Genomic DNA, 22366 nt, shown 5'->3' with positions numbered 1-22366 from the left:
GATTAACTAACTATATAAATGTGGGTTTACTTCTGGGCTATCAACATTTCTTGTAGGGGAGCTACAGGGTTTACAAACTCCTTCAGTTTCTGTTTGTCTGAGAAGGATCCTACTTTTCCCTCATATCTGAAGAAGAATCTGTCAGGATATAATATTCTTAGCTGGCAGAACAGTATTTCTGGTTCCTTATTTATTTATTTTACCGGGGGCAGAGGGACAAGGAGTGAGAATGTTTGTTCAGATGATGAGAAATTGTGTGAATTCCTGTTCCAATTCACTTGACTGGTTATTTTTTTATTTAAGATGATTCTTCCCTCTACTTCTATCTGCTCTGCTTTACAGAAATTCTTCAAGTTTTTATGAATGTAAATGACAACTTCCCTGGTTTCTAGCACAGACACTTATTCCCTTCTATTTTAATTTTAATCTTTTTTTTTTTTTTTTTTTTGGATGGGCTAAATTTGTCTTGGAATGAAGGCAGGCAGAGCAAATTCAAAACTTTTAGGTGCAACATGAGGCTTAGATTATCATGTTGAATGAAAGTGCACTACACAGATAGTAATGAAAACTCTGGTTGTCCACTGGAGTATTTCATGAGTCCATTTTACAAGGAGGAATGGAAACCTCTGTTCTTATCTTTCCTTTGGTGCACAAATAGCATTGTCTACATGGAAGTCTTTCTGCTTTACTTATTCTCTCTTCACCTTATTGTCCTTGTTTTGATTTACAGAAAGGTGTAGACAGGGAGTTCTATTTATTCCCTGCAGTCATTGATGAAAATGAGAGTTTACTGCTGGATGATAATATTAGAATGTTTACAACTGAACCTGATCAGGTGAATAAGGACGATGAAGACTTTCAGGAATCTAATAAGATGCACTGTAAGTACTGCATCATCCATCAATTGTGTTATTTCAGTACTAAGCATGTAATGTTTTTAATTAAACCAAAATTTTAATAGCTTTGCCCATTCATTAATGTTTTATAAATGGTTAAACATGATAGTGGTCTCAGTAATATCATTGATTATTTAATGTATCCAATTACTCTTCATCTCTCTTAATTCAGAATTAAAAAATACAAGGTATGTCAATTAGATGCATGGTTCTTAAAATGTTCAGCAGCCTCAGCATCATTTAGAATGTGTTAGAATTGTAAGTTCGTAAGCCCCATCCCTGACAAACTGAATCAGAAACTTGGGGGTGGTGGCATCAATCTGCATTTAACAGCCCTCAAGTTCATTTTGATATATGTTAAAGTTTGAGAACCACTGGGTGAGAAACTTTTCTCAACTGTGTTTTACTAATGACAGACTCATTTTATTTTCAATACGAAGCAAGCTATGGTGTTAGAATCAATCCCCATGCAGTTTTTAAAAAACTGTTAATATATTAAAATTGTATTCTAAATGCTCAACTGCAGAGCATTTAAGCTATATCCTAAATGTTCAACTTCAGAGCATTTAAAGTATATTTTAAACACTGAACTCTGGAGATTTTTATTTAATTGAAACCTAGCATGAGATTTATTTCAGTTCCCTTTGTAATTATAAATGCAGTTATGGTTCAGAGATAGTGAACTAATTGTACACAATGCCCCCACACTACTAACAGACATGTGAAAGTCATCTAGAAGAAAAAAATATAAATATGCGTTATATGAAGATGTGATTTTTTTAAGTTGGAATGATACTAGACATATTACCCACATTCTATAAAATATCCTTTTTAAAACTCCTTTTGTACTTCAAAGGATCAAGAATATTTTCTGTTGAAAAAAGCAGTGAGAGATACTGTGTATACTCATCCTTGTTATTTAAGATGCAATTTCTACCTAGAGCAACAATGCATTTCCAATCTACAGGCCCAGGAAAAGTCATTATTACTCAGATATTTGGGTGCTCACAAATGTGTCTCCTGAGAAAACTGAGAAGTGACCAGCTGGGGAGAGTAGTGAGATTCCCAGGGCATTCAACTTTGAGAACATTGCATTTGTCTCTACTCCTTTCAGTAGGGGGTTGCTCTGAAAGTGCTGCCAACACCCCTAACAATAAAGCAATTGGAAGGCCTGAGTAGGTTCTTCTAAAAATTAAGTAAACAAAATTTGCTCCAGAAAGTCTGGGAGATTGTCATGTAGAAGGATATACACCACTTTGAAAACGTATTTTCCCAACTGTTACAGCCATGAATGGATTCATGTATGGAAATCAACCTGGTCTCAATATGTGTCGAGGAGATTCTGTCGTGTGGTACCTATTCAGCGCTGGTAATGAGGCCGATATACATGGGATTTACTTTTCAGGACACACATATTTGTCAAGAGGAGAAAGGAGAGACACAGCAAACCTCTTCCCTCAAACAAGCTTTACACTCTTCATGCAGCCAGATACTGAAGGTATATTTCTTTAAAGTCAAGTCTGTTTAATCCATTTGTGCAGTATTGGTTTAATTTTGTGTTGTTTGATAAACTTATGCCTTTCCTAACCTCTCGTCTCCCTAAGTCTGTCAGTTAAGTAATGTAGACAGGCTTGTTGGAGGGATGGCAGAGGGTGAGAAGAAAAGAAGGGACTGTGATTTCTCCTGTTTCAACTCAGTAAAATCCTCAAGACATTCTCCTTTTAAATGAAAGGTAGCTGGCAAATCAGACCAGAAAGGGAATGACTCACATAAAGACTGTGTATCTAAATGTTACTTCATTTCTCTATATCCTAGATGTAGTGTCCACTTATTGGCTGTTAGGAATTGAATGTCCTATACTAGAACCCATGCAAATTCAGAGACGTACAGATACGTGAATGAATAAAACTGAAACAACAAAAAAAATAATTTTAACCAAAACAAGAAAATATACTAACTTGCTTCAGGCTTTATTTAGTTGGTTATTACACACCACAAAAGTCAGATCCAGTGTCACCATTCCCTTTATTCATCAGACAAATAGAAATACAACTGTGAACAAAAGAGAAAAGGTGTCTGCTGTCATGGAGCTGAAATTTTAATTCAGGGAGACAGACAACAAGCAAGAATACTAATAAATACAATAAATAATTTATGAAGTGACTATAAGTATTCTGAAGAAAAATAGGGCAGGGGACTGATGGGAGGAAGAGGGTAAAAATTCTCTGAGGAAGAGACAAAGAGACACTGAAATGAAGATAGGACCCACATGGATGTTGTGGGGAAAACTGTTCCAGGAACAGGAAACAGCAAGTGCAAAGGCATCCAGGTAGGCACGCAGTTGACCTGTTCCAAAACGGCAAAGAGGCCTACCCAGTCAGAGGTAAGGAAAGTCATATCATAAGATGATGGTAAGAATTTTGGTGCTGATTCCGAGTGGGGGAGGGGTCACAGAAGGTGCTGAGCAAAGGGGTGACATGCTTATTTCCCATTCCAGGGACTTATAACCTTGAGTGCCTCACAACTGACCACTACACAGGTGGTATGAAGCAAAAATATACTGTGAATGTGTGCGGGTATCCTTCTGAGGAGTCAAACTTCTACTACGAAGAGAGGACCTACTACATTGCCTCGGTAGAGGTGGAATGGGATTATTCTCCAAGCAGGGAATGGGAAAAGGAGCTACATCATTTGCAAGAGCAAAAGTAATTATCCAAACTCTGATTCACGTTTTTTTTTAGGTTTCTCTATCAGATAAGTAAGAATTGTGCAAAGGTTTAGAAAAACAGTTGCTTTAAACAGTAACGAAACAACAAAATATTTACTAGTTACCCTTCCTCATTAATTTCTGCTTCTCCTAAGTTTCTTAGAGGAAAATTTCTCTTTATCTCATTTGATTCTTTGTTGTCATCCATTTTACTTTTTTATTGGATTGTCTACTCACATTTGCATGTCCTTCTCTTGGTATATTCAAATTAAAACCAAACTGAATGCCTGGATTTCAGAGATAACATATTATTTTCCTTTACCAACTATCTTCCCTACCAAGATTATTAGTCTAGTAATCAGTTCACATTCTTTTGTTTTTTAAAGATTTATTTATGTATGCATATAAGAGCTGGGGTACAGGCCAGAGGTGAGAATCTGAGAGAATTCACCAGAGACAGAGTGGGGAACAGAACAGACAGATTGACCAAAATACACTGCTGAGGGGAGCAGTGGGCAAGTCAGGGGAGGTCTGCTGCACCATGTGGGTTGCTCCCTGGCCAGCAGGGAGATGGAACTCGTGCTGCAGAGGCTGCAGATAGCATCATAGGTTGCATCTTAAGCCCTTGCGCCACCAGGGAGGCCCACAGTTCACATTCTTAAAGGTGTTAGGAATGGAGTAATATTTTAACTTCTTGAGAGTGTTAGAGCAGATATACTCTCCCCTCCAAGAACTTAGAGGAAAATGTGGTACAGTCATCAATAACATGTACATTATGGAAATGTAAAAAAGAGTATGGATAAATGTAAATAAAGGAACCTGTTATTGGAGCGTCAGAAATACTGCCTTCAGAGCACTAACTCGAACACCTCTACTTAGATCTTTTTTACTATTCAAATAACTGTCCCCTCCTCAACTCACATGTCACGCACTGACCTTCATAGATGTAATTTAAGAACAGCATGGATAGGTATTCAAATAGGGGGTGCACAATGTGGCTGGTAACCCGTAATTAAGCAGAAGTTAGTTAGTAACTTTGACCACAGTGGCATGATTTTCGGTGTAAAGGAGTAAGAGCTTTTTTCAGTGACTGGGACAAATACGTCAGAAAGTTACAGGAGCCTCTAGGAGTCAATGGAAATGTTAGATTAAGGGAGTGGCTGGGTAAACATGGTTATTTCAGTGCCTATAGATCATTTGCAATAACCAGAAAATGCTTCATTGGTGATATCTGGACTCATAAAATTTTAGAGCTGTAAGGAAATTTTAGATTATCTCATCAATATTTCACTTTAGCTATAAGAAACAGATAAGCAATGAGACATTTCAGCCAGTGGCAGAGTCAAGGCCAGAACTTAGATGTCTCCATCGTTAACTAGGTGCCCTTTCTATAACATATATCTATTTTTACGGCTTATTCTTATGGGATGGGAGAGTGATATTAAAAACGACCATAGTCACTTTAATAAATACTATTTTTATTCAAATTTAAAACTCAACTTCCACTTTCACTAAGACAAATACTAACCTTAGTTGTGTGTGTGTGTCTGTGTGTGTGTAAGTGTTTCAAATGCATTTTTAGATAAGGAAGAATTTTACATCGGTTCAAAGTACAAGAAGGTTGTATATCGGCAATACACTGATAGCACATTCAGAGTTCCAGTGGAGAGAAAAGCTGAAGAAGAACATCTGGGAATTCTAGGTACTCTAACAGCTTCAGTTCTTCAAGTGTGGGCTAGTGATGTGCTATGTACAGTGATAATTCATCACTATCAGTTTAATTTTTTCTGTTCATGTATCAACATCATTTAAAAAATTAAAAATCAAACTTATTCACTAAAAACAAATATCCTATATTTACTAAAAAAATTGCTACCTGTAGTTTTGATAAAATTCCTAGAAATTTTCTTATTAAACTGTTAATCAAATTCTGCTATCTCCCCCCTAAAAGAGCAGATACTTGCTTTTAAAATAAAGATGTTAATGATTATTCCCTGGCCACGCTATTAAGAGTTCCCTGGCCTGGGGCTTGGTTATCCTCTATACCTGGTATAAAACACCCAAGGGACAATGTCATTGTTGCTAGGTCACAGAAAAGTCCCAGTCAGGAAACAATGTAAGAGTGGCTAGAGGGGAAAAAGGAAGTAGTAGCTCCACACTTTCAATAGTGCTATACATATACACAATGGAATACTATTCCAATTTAAAAAGCTGAAATCATATACCTTTTAATTATACAATGTTGTAAACCAGTGTTACTTCAATGAACAAACTAAAAATAAATGCCAACAACAAAAAAAAATAAGTGCACACTCAGAAGGCCTGGAATTACAAATGCAGAGAAGAGAGAGCAAGTGCTCCTGATTCCTGACCAGGGGAGATCACAGCTGACTCCCGTGATTAGGGCAATACCCTACAGGACACTTTCAGGCCAAAACCTTAGGACTCTTAATGTGAACCCATGGTCTCCATCTTTAGAAGCAGCGATTAATAAAGCTTTTATCCCAAATCCCTTAGGACTAGGTATAAATCTGTGAGTGCTACAGCATGCAGTTTTGGGAAGCAGGGGACGAGGAGGGGAGAAACAGACTTTGCCTTTAATGCTAAGAAAGCTATCTGGTATTTGTGTTAGAATTTCCAATTTGACAGGTACCTAAGTTCCTCTTCTTACTCTTGCCAGGTCCACAACTTCATGCAGCTGTTAGAGACAAAGTTAAAATTATCTTTAAAAACATGGCCACAAGACCCTACTCAATTCATGCCCACGGGGTGAAAACGGACAGTTCCACAGTCACTCCAACTTTACCAGGTACTTAAGGGAGCAAGAGGGAGTACACAATTTAATAGACTTTTCATAGCAAAATTCATCAGAGAGATGTTCATTCCAAATGAATGTGTCTTGAGGATATAAAGGAGGTGGTTAAGAGGGGCTGCAGGCAGTGTGTCTACACCTACATGCGCGTGCGTGCACATACACACACACTCTCTCTAGGAAAACTGTAAAGAAACAATCTGAGAGTACTGGCTCAGCGTTGAGAAGAGGGCTATGATCTCACCACACTCAGGTAATGATTTACCCTGCTGCATGAGGCTGGATGTTTCCATGTCTGTGTCCCAAAACAGGGTCCTAAAGGGCAGAGGCTGACACTTAGAATTTCAGATCCTGCGTTGGTATAATATCTGGCGTGCACCGAGCTCAATGTTTTTCATTAAGGCAGAGTAGAGCAAACAGGGGACAGAAAGTGACATGAGTTCCAGGGAGGCCAGGGCACCTTAGATTTAATTCTAAAAGTACATGTAAGGAATGATGATCTGATGAACACTTGTTAACTATTCTGGCTGGTGTGTGGATGTGATTATAGGGGCATAAGGACAGAATCAAGGATAGTTAATGGACTACTAAATAATCTGAGTAAAGCATTAGCAATATTTGGATAAGGGTGAAAGAGCTGATGTTTCGCTGCTATTTTAAAAGTTTGCTAAAAGGACCTGCTGAAAGATTGGGCCTTAGGGCAGTCGAAGCATGGCAAGTCAGGGTGGGGGAAAAAGGAGAAGAAAATGTTTATTTTGTGGTTATCAGAATGATGAGTATAGAAGATGAGAGAATACATTCAGGTGGTGAATCAGCACGTCATAAAATCTAGCTCTTCCTTTGAGAGCATCCCTCATGTCCTTTTGATTGCTAGTAAAGGTTTGTCTGACAGCACAAATAGTAGCAGGGAATGCAGGTAGAGTCAGGATTGGTGAGTGGCTGTAGCTGAAAGTCAAGGTCTTCTTAGAAGCTGTAAAGGAATTGTAGGGGTGACCAGCAGTGGAAATAAAACTAGAGCAGACCCGGAACAGATGAAAGAGGAAAGGCCTGCCACCTTCAAAGTGTCACAGTTCACATCAATCTGGTCCTGTGTGTGACAGAGTTGTGAAAGAACAGAGTATGGTGACAGAATGCAATGGACTAGAAATAAGGTCATCATGACAGGTCAGCAGCCATGAGATCAAGAGAGCAAACTGCTCCAGGAATCAGGAAATCCCTGAGGATAATAGTGAAAAAAGGAGAAAAGGAAAGTCATGTTGAAGCTGAGGAAATCACATGATAGTCCAGATACACAAGCACAGTGAAGATTGTGGGGAAGGTGTTAGCCATTACAAGAAAAAAAAACACTTGATTTTTCAAGTGTAGAGAAAAAATTATATTGGAGATATACACTTCAAGCTAAGAACTTATCTGTTGCAAAGTTTGTTCAGACTGTGATATTGGAATTGCCACCTCCTGGTTTGTGAAATGGTATGTGTGTCATGGCTAATTAATTTACAATTAACACAGAAGTTAAAAAAGTGCGTCTTACAGTTTGTCTTAAAGCTAAATCCCAAGGGCCTCCCTGGTGGCGCAAGGGGTTAAGCACCACACAATGAAGCAATCCGCAGCCTCTGCAGCACAAGTTCAATCCCCAGCCAACCAGAGAGAAACCCACATGGCACAGCAGACCTCTCCTGTCTTGCCCGCTGCTCCCCTCAGCAGTGTATTTCAGTCCATCTGCCTGTTCTGCTCCCCGCTTTATCTCTGGTGAATCCTCTCACACCCCCGCCCCCGCATCTCTGACCTGTACCCCAGCTCTTGTATGCATGTAATATTAAATTAAAAAAAAAAAAAAACTAAATCCCAAAACAATTTTAACATTAGTTTATAGCATTATAGTTTTCAGATGTACAGATGTGTATCAACATCTATATATGCTCTATTATGCTCATCCCTCTATCACAAAGTCTAGCTTCCCTCTATCACATAAAAATTTACACCTTTTACCCAATTTTCCCATTTCTCTTCTCCCTTCCCTTTCTGGTGACCACTGTTTTTCCTTGTAGTCTAAGAATTTAACTAATTACCTTGACATTCCCAGTTCTTGGGTCACTGTTTATCAAGGTTTAGTATATATATCAAATATAGTCCAAATGTAACTAGATACATTAATGTTTGATGAACTTAGGTGAGACTCGCACTTATGTATGGAAAATCCCAGAAAGATCTGGAGCTGGAATAGAGGACTCTGCTTGCATACCATGGGCTTACTATTCAACTGTGGATCAAGTAAAGGTAAACTTTAAATCACTTGTGTTTTGTAAAAATTCCCCCAAATAGACAAACAATTAAAGGAAGATGGGTTAGTCTTCCTGCAGTCCAATTCTGTGTTAAAACCCCAGAAAAGTATGTTGCTCTACAATTCACTTTGGTTTCAATTTTTTATTTGTCTGTAAGGATACAATTTTTTTTTGTCTGTATTAATTCTGTGACTGCTGATTATGTGTAATACACTAAGTGATTAACACAGTGCTTTATATTTCCCTTCACATAAAAAAACACATTAAACTAAAAAAACTGAGGTACATTATTGAAGAGCTCTATTATTACATAATAAATGCTGATCTCAACGGCCAATTACAGTACAACTAAAGCTATTTGATTAAATAATTCAAAGTCAACACTCAGCTGCAAACCAGAACATGTGCCAAGATTCTTTTCCAAATCTCCCTCCTGAGTTCCAGAACTGTCTATACATTACTTATGGAACATCTCCACCAATAACAGCCCAGACACTGGCAAACTGGGATTTCCCTCAATTTCATACTGCATCTCCTATTGTAAGAAACAGTATCAAAAGCACAAAATCTACTCATTTCTTCATGCTAGAACCCTGGACATGATGTATATCACTTCCCAGGCAATTTTCCCACCTACATATAGTTCAATACATTCCATCTCTGCATCTCCATAGGTCTCCAATCTCTTCCCTCTCCTTCCTTCCTTGACTTCACCACCAAATGCAAATATTCCTTCCTTGACTTTACCACCAAATGCAAATATGCTGCCATTCCTCACTCACTTTTCAATGACTTGACCATGACACTTTCTCAATGACTACCTATAAGACAAAATCTAAAATTTCTGAACAAGATACATTGCAAAAGCCCTTCAAACCCAAAGCAGTTATTACTGACACAGCCAAACCAAATTTCCCATGAACCTGAGTCACTTATACTATTCTTCCTTTGTGCCCACTAGCACCTTACATACCACAGTGATGGCAGGTGGTTCATTTCCTCTATTTTTCCTACTGGACTGAGTACTTGGAGAACAGGGACCTTGTTTGACTCATTTGTGGGTTTCTGGTAACTAGCATAGTGTTTGGGTAAGCAAACCAATAATATTCACTTGGAGTTCTTTAAGATTGCTGCTTTTTAACTGAACCATCTGGCCTCTGCACATATTTATTTCTGTTACTTCAAAATCAACCACCCACAGGACCCATCTATACTCACCAGTGTTCAAATTTAACTACTTTGGTGGCAAAGTTACTGACCTGGCAGCACAATGGGCAATGTCTACTGCTTAAATCAGTCTCTCCAAAATTCCTATAGTTATAGATAATGAAGTCCTCATTCTCTGAAATTCTGACCTGTATCACAAAGATTACTGAAATTTTTGTTTGTTTCCAGGATCTCTATAGCGGATTAATTGGCTCACTGATTGTTTGTCGGAGACATTTCATTCAAACTTTCAATCCCATAAAGAAACTGGAATTTTCCCTTCTGTTTTTAGTTTTTGATGAGAATGAATCTTGGTACTTGGATGACAACATCAAAACATACTCTGATCACCCTGAGAAAGTAAACAAAGATGATGAAGCATTCATAGAAAGCAATAAAATGCATGGTATGACCCATTTGTCTAAAATCTAGTTTTCACTTTCTTTTCTTTAAAATTATTTTGGAGACCATTTGCTTCATTTTATAATAAACTACATATGCCTCACTTTGTATGAGGTAGATTTTTGTTCAAAGCAAAAAGGGGACTATGTTCAAAATTATCTGTTAAGTTCTCCCCCAATTTTCCTAAACCTTATTTACTCTGTCTAATCCAAAACTCAATCTGAAATGTTTCTGGTGTGACTTTTCAGCTGACCTCCTCTGTCACTCCCTTCCTTGCCCTCTAAATTAGGATTAAGGCTTTTGATGCTGAAAGCAGACTAGAAAAGCAGAGAGATATTATTGACCTTAAAGAATCCATTTCTCCCAACTGCAGTAAAGTAATTCAGTTACCTCAAAAGGATCTCATTCATTTACATGGTAATCATTTTCTGTGAAAGTTGTTGGTTGAAAATATTTTGAAAGGTAATAAAAAAATCATGTGTGTCCACAGCTATTAATGGAAGAATGTTTGGGAATCTACAAGGCCTCACAATGCATGTGGGGGATGAAGTCAACTGGTATCTGATGGGAATGGGCAATGAAATAGACTTGCACACTGTACATTTCCACGGCCATACATTCAGATACAAGGTAAGCACCATCTATGGTGGTTATTATTAATATATGTGAAAAATTTTCAATACAAATGAAAAAATATACTTCCTCAGGGAGACTTATGAAAAGTTGAAAGTTTGAATATACAACTAAGTTACTTTCAAAGAGATGACACCCACTAATTTCAACTGACATTACTGACCTTTGTTACACCTTGGGCTCTTCCATGGATTTGCAGTTTTTACTGGATTTTCATGAGTTCTGCTCACATATTCCTGGATATAGTATTTGAATGGGATTGTTAGTTGAAATAGTAGAATGTTCACATAGTGATGATTCAAAGAGTAGAGACATTATTAGAACCTTTGCATGTTCTAAGATTTGGATACTAAATGAACAAGCTTATCCAATTGTCTCCAAGACACTAGTGCCTAGATCTTAATCATACTTCTACTTCTCAATCCATGCTAATTTCAGCAGGAATTAATATGAATCATTCCCTTTGGAAATGTTTTTCTGCCTTTCAGTACAAAATTCAGAAGCTACTTAAAAAAGCACATTGCTGGAGACCATTTTTGATTATCCATATTTTGTTTTACATAGATGTGCTTTTCCTAGTGGACTTTCAATTCTGTCCCTGTAGAAATCTCCTAATACTCTGTGTCTAGTCAAAATGTGTCTAGTCAAAATGCTTCAGCTTTCAGTTTCTCAACTGACCACTTTTGTAGCTCTCTTCCTTTCCCTCAAGTTTCACTGCCAAGCTAATCTAGGATAAGTACAGCAAGTGAGGCTAGAAATGAAATGGGGCCGTGGGTCAGTTCCCCTGTGTAACTCAAGTGCTCTGAAAAAGAAGCAAACCAAAGTGATAGAGTGAAAGTCAAAGTGTAAGGGTAACAGATAATCTTGTGTTGATAAATTCACTCTTATCACATCTTTCCTCCATGCCCACTTGATGGCTCATAGGGCCAAAGTTTAGCAGGAAAACAAGGAACACATAAGCCACGGTTTGTATTAAATATGGAAATAGCAGGGTATCTTTTTTTTATACAGATGTATCAATTTTTCTAATATCCATGAACTCGCCAGTGCAAAATTATTTGAATGAACTCTCACATATTTAACATTATATAATAAACACTCTATTTGTTGTTTTTCTAATTAAGCACCTGGGCATTTATAGTTCTGATGTCTTTGACATTTTCCCTGGGACATTCCAAACCATACAAATGTTTCCAAGAGAACCTGGAATCTGGTTACTCCACTGCCATGTGACTGACCACATTCACGCTGGAATGGAAACTACATACAGTGTTCTACCAAATAAAGGTAAGACTCAGTGAACAATTCTAAAAATCATCACAAATATAATTAAGATGCACTACTTTACCTAAATATGAATGTGCACTACCTCCTCAATATGAGGCATTTGTTGCTTTGGTGTAGACTTCTTCCTTCCCTCTTTCCAAACAAGATTTTTTTAATTAATACTGCTCATTTTCGACAGCTAGTACTAATAATAGCACCAACAGTTTGCAAGCTGATACAAGTTAGCACCAATTTGATGTTGTTATACCTAGCACAGATAAAAAGCACTAGTTGTACTAAAAAGGAACAGACATGGCTCACAAGACACATTGAGACTATCATGTCTTTCTTAAATAGAAAACGTTATATTCTAGGTAGTTACCTAATATACAAGAAAGCTCCCAGACCCCCAAACAAAATCCCAGTAATCAATATAATTTAAAATAGGCAATCAGGCAAAACAGGGTCTTTTCTGGGGGGAGAGGAGGCATTATTGATAATTGTCTTAGTCCATTTCAGATGCTGTAACAAAATACCAGACTGTAGTATTTTCAGACTATGAAAGAACCAAATTTTATTTTCAGTTCTAGAAGCTAGTAGTCTGAGATAGCTGTACTAGTATGGTCAAGTGAGAGCCCTTTTCTGGGTTGCAGACTTTCCACTGTATCCTCAGAGAGTAGAAGGGGCAGGCTAGCTCCCTGGAGTCTCTTTTAGAAGTGCTCCACTATTCTCATGACCTAATCACTTAACAAAAGTTCCACCTCTTAATCCTAATACCATTACTTTGTGCTTTCAACATATGAATGGGGGATAGGCATATTTACACCATAGCAAAGATCCAGAAACAAAAAAACGGAATATAAAATTCATTGCTCCTCATAACCAGTAACAACACTTCTTCCCATAAGGACATGTGTGTCCATGAGTGTGTGTGTGTGTACACACACACACACACACCCTCTAAAAACACAGGATAATGAACCCTCTTATAGATAAATACTAATGAAATGTGTTGTAAAACCAGTGAAATGCCTGCTTTGCGGTTGCAGGCTTTGCTCTTTCCTAGGTCTTCTGCATTCAGATTCACTGGACTTGGCAATAGCAAATCCAACAGGGGGAAGTAATGTAAAGAAAGCAATTCTTGTGTTTCCTCCTCAAAATAGGCATTAAAAAGTAACATGAATGGAATATAAGCAAATATATTTCAAAATTTTAAATCATTGGAAAAAACAACCATCATTGAAAATTAAAAGTCTTAAATTCTGCCCCTGGGTCTCACACAAATACTTCATTAATGTGAAAAACCTCTTATTAAGTCTCTTTATGACTAAATAATGGTACTGAGAGCACCCAACACTACAGACTCAAACAGCTACATAAACCACTGACTGACCTGGCTTAATGCCAATAACTGCTAAACAAGGTGAAGAGTCAAAGACAAAAAAGAAGACGTTAGTCTTTATGAACATTAGCACATAAATAAATTACACAAAAGGATGGTCCTGTTCAGAAAAATAACCACAAGTGAAGGCCTAGTGAGGTAGGAAACCTGCAAACACCTGAAGTGCAAAGCATGCCATACAGGCTAATCCCACACAGACGATGACAAGATTCCTCCTCTATAGGAAGCCTGAGAGAGGAGAGGGAGATGATAGCTTGAAACAGAAAAGAGAGACTGTTTCAAAAAGATAGAGAAAATTATAGAACAAATATAAATGTGAAGGGAAAACAGATGATGGGAAAAAAAAATTAAAGTGTGGAAACAGAAAAGGTCTCAATTGAGCAAAGCAGCAAGGAACGAAAAGGATGGCTTTAACTGTACATAGAAAAATGAGGAGTAACATTTACTAGTATGAATCATCTTTAAGTAAAGGTTTGATACAACTTTGGGCAAGTCTACATTAATTCTGAATTTTGTAAAACTGTCTGCCTACCATGACACAGACAAAAGAACATATGAGGTTAAAATGAAATGTTCGAATATCATGCACCAGGAGAAAATTTTTTACACAAAGAAAAATAAATCATTAGAAAAGAATGGTGGATATCCTGGCATACTTAATGTTCTACTTCATTTCCCCTATCAGAGGAAGCATGATAGACCTCCTGTGACAAATATAAAAAGTATTTTTTGTAGACTGCAACATTTCTGACAGGCAACATTTTAGAACAATTTGTAGGGAAAAAGTTTGCTTTAGGTTCCTTATAGGCAGAGCCTGTATCTTTATTTCTACTAAATACCCAAACTCAATATAAAAATGCTCTGCTGGAAAGTATCTGAAGATTTAGGTGTGCCAGCACAGTCACATGAGGGTCCTTTTTTGGGCTGTAGACTTTTCATTATATCCTCAGAAGGTAAAAGGAGCAAGTTAACTATCTACTGCCTCTTTTTATAAGGGCATTAATCTCACCAATAAGGGCTCCACTCTTGTGACCTCATTACTTTCCAAAGACTCCACCTCCTTAATACCATCACTTTGGGCATTAGATTTTCAACATATGAACCAGGACACTGGGGGGATGGAGTGGGAGTGGGAACAAAACAAATATTCAGACCATAGCAAATCCTTGGGTATTTTTTTAAATAGGATTCTCATGAAGGTGATGTTTTATTTTGCTTAGTACACCATATTGGGGGCACAAGATATTTAATTTGTTCTTTACTGGTTATGTTAAAATTAAGCATTTGATTGGGGAGGTATCTCCCAGCTTTTTCTACTGTAAAGTTACTATACTTCCTTTATAATTAATAATGATCTTGTGGGGAATAAAGCAATTTTTCTTTAGGTAAAGCAGTACTGGAATGAGAGATATGTTTCTAAAAGCAGAAATATAATGAATCAAGAATAATTAAAATAACTACCATTTTTTAAAAATTAGAATACAGTTAAAGCATCACATACTAATTTTTTAACCACACGCTGTCTATATATACACACACACACACATATGCCTATATATATATATATATATATATATATATATATATACACACACACACATATATACTATATACTATTTTTAATAATGGTCTTAAAATTTCTTCTTCTATAGAGACCAAGTCTGGCTGAAAGAAATAAATTGGTGATAAGTGGAAATAAAGAAAAAACTGACTCATAACAATGTATGTGAAATTACTGAATAGAATGTTTACTTTGGAATGGCCATAAGCATTAAAAAAGACTGAAAACAAACATTTGTGACTCTGTGGGGAAACCATTACTTTGTTACACATGGAAATACACTTAACTATGAGACATGACTGACTCTAATAAACTAGGTAATGAAATTGATTCATTAAAGCCATTCATACACTCAGCATACAAAACTGTATTAAAAAATTTAAAAACAACAAAATGTTGTCCTGGATGGTCCTTAAAGGACCACTACTGAGGTTCATTTCCTTTCCATCAGTCTTCTAATATTCTGCTGACATCGTTCTTTGAACCAGTGGGCATAGGGCACAGATGCAAGGGAAGTAAAAAATTAAATTTTAAAATAATTAATAAAAGTTAAATTTAAACAAAAACTACTTTAATTAAAAAAATGAAAGTATTAAAAATTAATAAAAACCAAAATGAATTAACAGAAATTGCATGAATAAAAATTAATAAAAACCAAAATGAATTAACTGAAAGAAATTGCATGAAATAAAAAATTAATAAAAACGAAAATGAATTAATTCAAAGAAATTGCATGAAGTAATAAAAATTAATAAAAACTGAAATGAATTAATTGAAAGAAATTGCATGAGGTAAAGTGGTGCCAATCGTAGTTTTGAGTAACGATTAAGAGATGGCCAAAGGATATTACGCTGGAACTGGAGAAATTCTATAGATGACATCTGGTAAAGATGAATAGTACCATCAGGAGAAAAGTTTCAAAATACAGTTGAAGCAGACATCGGGTGAGTAGAGTTTTTGCCCAGCCTTAAGTATCAAAGCACACTATGAGTGAGCTGGACTTGAACTAAAAATTCTTTTAGTAAGAGGTTAAAAAAGAAGACACAGTAGTGAATACAATGATATATTCCTTATTTTCACACATTCTCTGAAAGAGCAGAGATACTTGGAAATAAGGCTTTGGCTGAAAAGCATGCATTCAACAAATCACGTTAACTAGACAAGAAGATGACTTTGTAGCCTTCTACTTTATTTGATTCAGAGAGAAATACACCATGAGTTTTAAAAATAACAAGAAAATAAAGTTTAAAATCTTTTAATGTGGCAAAACATGAACATCTTATCAAAGAAACATAAATACAGAAATCTGGAAATCTTTCTGAAAAGACAGTTCTGGAACACCTGGAGTGGCATTCTTTCAAGCATATTTGCAAAATATTTGTGTTCCTGGGATGAAGAAGACTGTGCAATCTCCAACAACAGTGAACTGATGTTCCCTGGAATAAACATTAGGTCTCCACCTTGGAGACATGGAATAACAGTAGGTCTCCACCTTGAAAAATATATGGCTTCTTTGAAGAAAGTATTAATGACTTGGAGCTTTTTTACATTCTGGACAATTAAATAATTCAGGTCATAATTAAGAAATGATAATACCTCTACATGGTAGGGAAGCAGCCTGAAAGCACTGGCAATATAGATACATACTCAATATGAAAATCCTGTTTATATTTTTACCTGGCATTCAATTTTTAAATTCACTCTCATATACCACTGTGGTATTTTCAAATGACATCTTCAAGTCAACGATTTCTTTCGACTGCAGTAAAGAAGATACGGCAAGAAAAATGCTGCAGTGCCATCTTCTGGGAGGACACTCAAGAAATCCCTCAGTTCTAATTCCACAGCAACAACTGACAACGTTTCTGTTTGTAGGGAAGAATACCTGGGTCAGTCAGAACTGAAAGTTTTGTCTTTCAATCAACTAATTAGAAGCTAGTTCAACTAACAAAATGTTATTACAAAAAAAAAACACAACAGTCTCCTAAAACCCATAGACAGTGGTTTTAACAACTTAATTCTTTCTAGACGTCTTTGAAGTTGTGATAGACTTGCTGCCTTAGTGCACTGTTCTTCAGTGGATTTCTGTTACCCTCTAAAGAAAAACAGAATGCTATTTTTAATGTTAGGATTATACTGCAACTAGTTTATAAAGACTGCTTGCTAGGATAGGAAACACTATTAATTACTGAACATTTTTTTAAGTCACTTCCTCTCTGAAATTTCATAAACCTCAGCATTAAAATAGCAAAAATATGCTTTCATGACCTTTACCTTTTTTCCCAAGCTGCAAATAATGGGCTCTAGTGAACATTTTCAATATTCAGGAATTTAATAAACACTTTTGTAAAGATATTGCAATTTTATAATTCTATTGCTTCTTAACACATGCATGCTGCCCTCTGCTGGAAGAGAGGGGTGATACTTTAGAACAATGTTCCCAAACAAGCATACTTCGGTGCCATTCCCTGTGATCCGAACATGCCCATCATTTACTCTACTTGCACGATGACTAGAATAATAAAAAATCTCCCAGGTATGTACATCCATCTAAAATCATCTGCCCAATAGTCAGAAACCTAGATCATCCTTTACACAAAAGAATGACATACCTTCGTCGCCAAAAAGTTAATGAAATAGCCGTGATCTATGGGGAAAGATTCCTAGCTCTGAAATGATCTAGACCTGGAGGGGGACAGGGTTCTTCTATGTACCCTCTGGTGACTTTAAGAAACTCACTTAAACTCCTGAATCCTAGTTTCTTCTTCTAATGTAGTGGAACCATCTGCTAGCTTCCAGAGTCCTTTGAGAACTGAATTAAAATAAAATGATGCACATCTGACATATTTCAGAACCTTAATGAAATTAGGTTCATTTGCAAACCCCACATAAAAAATAAGAACCAAGAATGCTTTCCTAGCAAACCAGTTTATCTGGCTTAAATTTGAAGGCTATAGATTCTATCTGAGATATAAAATATAAAATTGTGGGGCCTCCCTGGTGGCTCAGGCGGTTGAGAGTGGTGCTGTGAAGCTGTCCGCAGCCTCTGCAGCGCAGGTTTGATCCCGGCCGCCGGCGAGAATCCCACATGGTGAAGCAGACCTTTCCTGTCTCACCTGCTGTTCCGCTCAGCAGTGTATCTCATTAGCCTGCCTGTTCTGTTCCCTGCTCTGTCTCTGGTGAATCCTCTCACCCTCCCGCACATCTGGCCTGTACCCCAGTTCTTTATAAATAAATAAATAAATAAATAAACAAACAAATAAATAAATAAATAAATAAATAAATAAATAAATAAATAAAAAGGTAGAGTAGTTATAGAGCCACATAAATCTTGCCACTGCCCAATTCTTCTCTTCTGCCAACCAATGACTGGCTATTGCAGGTTATAACTCCAAGAACATGGCTAATATCTTAAATCCATAGAGTATTTTAAATCTTTCAGCATGTCTATAAAATATTTGCCAACTATTGAAAAGTTATTTCTGCTGGTAGGGTTTTAAATGGTTTTTTTTTTTTTTTTTAAAGATTTACTTATTTGTGCATACAAGAGCTGGGGTACAGGCCAGAGATGTGGGGAGTGAGAGGACTCACCAGAGACAGAGTGAGGAACAGAACAGGCAGATGGACTGAAATACACTGCTGAGGGGAGCAGCGGGAAAGAGAGGAGAAGTCTGCTGTGCCATGTGGGTAGCTCCCTGGCCAGGGATCGAACTCGTGCTGCAGTGGATGTGGATAACTTTATAGTGCGCTGCTTAACGCCTTGCACTACCAGGGAGGCCCCTTAAATGGTGTTTTAAATATTCATTTTTTAACAATATAGTACTAAAAGTTTTAGTAATAAGCAGTTATTACAAAATAGTAACAAAGATATCCTTGAAACAAGCCAAACATGAACTCCAGTTTGAATGCATTAGTGTGATGGCTCTCAACCTGTACATTTCTGCCTTCCCGCCCAGGGGACATCAGGTAATGTCTTGAGATATTTTTGTTGGAACTGGGGGTGGCACTACTGGTATTCAGCAGGAAAAGCTGCTGAACATTCTACAATGCACCTGCGCACACACAGAATTATCTGGTCCAAAATGTCACTAGTGTCATGGTTGGAAAATGCTACAAGATAAGAAAGCAAGCTCTAAGCATCTTATATAAGTCTCTGGCCTCCATCTTCAATCTTATTCTCTTGCAACTTTGCCTAACATTTTACTTTAGAACCAATCCTGAAGTTTTCATTAATCCCAGGATACTGAAAATTTCACTTGCTTCAGGTCATTAACTAGCACACATGAAACTCAGTTCCAGTTCTCCAGACTCCAATCAACTCTTCTCGGTATATTATAACCACTAACAGAAATACATTCCTTGAAAAGAGACCTGAACTATTAGGTGTCTCATCTTCAAATCAACAGTTATAGAATGCTTCCATGGACAGACATATTGCTGGTGAGAAAGATGCAAAGTGAAAAATGCATAAAACACAATACCAGCTCTTGAGGTATTACAGTCTAATAAAGGTAAATCATACACAGCGCTTAGTTCCACGAGCCACACACATATATGTGCACACATCTATGTGCAAACATATTTTGAAGATATAGAAAAATAGAACATTTGGAGGAATAATTATGGGTAAATTAGGGGTAGAAAGTGGATCAGAAAAGGATGAAGAATGAATCTTTTGACCAAAATAACATCAATGAAATGTGAAGATAGGATATCTGCATTGGAAAGAAAATTATCCACTCAGGCTAGAATTAGTGATCAATCTGATGCAAGTAGGACAGGCAATCAAACATCTGACACATCTATTTTCCGAAAACAAACAAGGAAAAACACTCAGGGAGGTAGGTAGGCCAAAAAATTAGTATAAAGTCACCTCCTTGTCTTCCCAATCGCAAACATACAACTTAACTTAATGGTTATCTTCGGAGAAACATCTTCCAATGGACACTGTTCTGCCTAACACATCAAAAACCCATTACCTAAACTGGAATTCCAACACTGTCAATTTCTAATATCAATAAAATCATACACTTTGTCATCAGGCTAACAATTAACTAGTGATATTACCATATAAAAGTAGAGAAAATGGTAAGCACATATCAGGATTTATAAATGACTATGAAGTCTATAAATTCCAACAGTAAGAACCTACGCTGTAAAATACAGCCTAATATAGCGAAGTTAAATTTTTAAGTTTGAGAACCTTGTCATTTCTCAATACTTGTTTATAATTATAATCAATAGTAATAAACCTAATTTTCTACATGAAGTAAATAAACTCCCAGATTATTAATAATGCACTTGTCTTAATAGTTATTCAATTTTTTTGAATACTAAGGTCATGAATTTCTATGACTATGATAATTTGTGTTTGCAAGATTAACCTAAAAAGCATTAGTCCCATGCATATTCACAAACGAATATCAAATGTAATGAGGGGAATATATGAATGCTGAAAACAAGCTCTACAGCTGATTATACCAAGACCCTCTTTACCAAACCTGAAAATCACATGAAAAAATAAAGAAATCAAGTCTTCAATAAATTATAAAAACTAAAACTGACACTCTTAAATTTATAATCAATTCAAAAACAAACAAAAAACTGGAAAGGGATGAGTCCACTAAACAAAATAAAAGTCTAGGAAAAAAAATAAATAGTATATAACCAAGAGAAGGTCACTTTACCTTTTAATGATGACAGGTAAAGTTGATATTTCTCTCCACCACATTTGATTCGCTGACAAAGTTCAGGCAGCAGTTTTTTCCACCACAAAGTCTATCTTACGAAAAAATGAATAAATCTTAAGTTTGATGCATTTCACATAAAGATTTCCAATGACAACAGCAAGCACAGGGTAAAAACATACCATATTGGTTAAGGGGACAACCTTTCTTAGAAAAGAAGTTATAGCAGCAGCTAGAATTCTGCTTAAACTGTATCATAAAAATCAGGTCTTTAACTTTAAAATCTAATAATGTGCACATACATGAACATACACATGTATGTACATGGCTATTTTCTAGAAAAAATAAAGGCATGTCAATGTCCTCACCTCTTAGGTGGAAAGAAGCAAGAAAAGTATTACATTTTAAAACTCTTTTTTTATTTTCTAAAGACCATATAGCACAGAAAATACTTTTCCACCATACATTACATTTCCAAAATCTTCAGGTAATAACCTTTCCAAACAGGAGATTTTAATGAAGATAACATAACATCACTATACATTTTAATAGAATTTAACAATACTCAACACTACATTATATCTGCCAATTTGACCCATATACTCCCGTGAGATTGGGCCATCATAATTTGTCCCCATTTTGCTGATAAAGCAACAAGATTATCAATCTGTTATTACTGATCCAGCTTAAAAGACATAATTTGAAAAGCATACCCGATTCTCGTCTTTCAGTTCATGATTAGCATATGGGATGAGTGCCTCCGGGCACCTTTCTAACAGCATATCTATGCACTGTTCATACTTTTTCAAGCGTGTATGACACAAAACATGAATGCTAAGGCCAGCAATAGTGTGGTCTGAAAATGACTCCAAGAACAGAATCATGGAAGCTATGTCAAATGAAGGACTGCAGAGAAGAGACTAGGAAGAGAAAAATGGTACGTGAAGGAATGAGTCAAGCAAAAAAACAAAGCGCAACAGATAGAATACAACTTTTTAAAAAAGACTAATCATAACCTGCCAAAATAGCAATTTTTGAGCAGATAATCTGATATTTAATTAATTAATCTAGGCAGACTAAAGTATTAAATAATCTTGAAACAGCTCTAAAAGAATAAAGATCTGTTTAACAGAAAGCAATCATTCTTTAAGCTCTGAATATACTGCAACATAAAATTAATGGAAATGTTTTAGAACTCTATCCTAACGAAATAATCAACATTGTAGTCAAAGATTTATATCCAGTGATATTCCAAAAGCAATCTAAATTTTAAAGAAGATATAAGTAAATTATAGTACATTCACATAATGGAATATTATATATTCACTAAAATAAATTTAAGGCTAGTCAATGAGAAACTGCACATGATAAAATGACAAGTTAAAAAATACCTCAATACAAAGTTATGTTCAAATATGCTCAGTTTTGTAAAATCTACACAGGTACATGCACATGTGGAAATACCTTTGGAAGAGCTTGGTCAAAATAAGGGGGTGCAACTGTATGGGGAAT

The 22366-nt window shown here is 36.3% G+C and overlaps 2 protein-coding genes across 5 annotated transcripts in view; one reads left to right on the top strand and one right to left on the bottom strand.

The window, feature by feature from the left end:
• The window catches only part of CP (ceruloplasmin), a gene marked incomplete at both ends in the record, with an annotated part of 65995 nt that overhangs the window by 42478 nt on the left and 1151 nt on the right, over positions 1 to 22366 (top strand). Inside the window, 9 exons of the mRNA XM_084231781.1 lie at positions 731 to 881; positions 2182 to 2394; positions 3394 to 3601; positions 5166 to 5305; positions 6284 to 6412; positions 8586 to 8692; positions 10093 to 10309; positions 10796 to 10935; positions 12063 to 12225. Coding sequence (XP_084087907.1) covers positions 731 to 881; positions 2182 to 2394; positions 3394 to 3601; positions 5166 to 5305; positions 6284 to 6412; positions 8586 to 8692; positions 10093 to 10309; positions 10796 to 10935; positions 12063 to 12225 — 1468 coding nt within the window. The remainder of the gene's footprint in view (positions 1 to 730; positions 882 to 2181; positions 2395 to 3393; positions 3602 to 5165; positions 5306 to 6283; positions 6413 to 8585; positions 8693 to 10092; positions 10310 to 10795; positions 10936 to 12062; positions 12226 to 22366) is intronic.
• HPS3 (HPS3 biogenesis of lysosomal organelles complex 2 subunit 1) overlaps positions 16905 to 22366 on the bottom strand; it is a gene marked incomplete at both ends in the record, with an annotated part of 46147 nt that continues 40685 nt past the window's right edge. For all 4 annotated transcript variants that reach the window (XM_084231782.1, XM_084231783.1, XM_084231784.1 and 1 more), the window contains 3 exons: positions 16905 to 17032; positions 20855 to 20945; positions 21568 to 21774. In XM_084231782.1, coding sequence (XP_084087908.1) covers positions 16905 to 17032; positions 20855 to 20945; positions 21568 to 21774 — 426 coding nt within the window. The remainder of the gene's footprint in view (positions 17033 to 20854; positions 20946 to 21567; positions 21775 to 22366) is intronic.

This window comes from Talpa europaea (genome assembly GCF_964194135.1).
Source record: "Talpa europaea genome assembly, chromosome: 4".
Classification (NCBI taxonomy): domain Eukaryota; kingdom Metazoa; phylum Chordata; class Mammalia; order Eulipotyphla; family Talpidae; genus Talpa; species Talpa europaea.
This window is presented reverse-complemented; position numbering and strand designations above follow the sequence as displayed.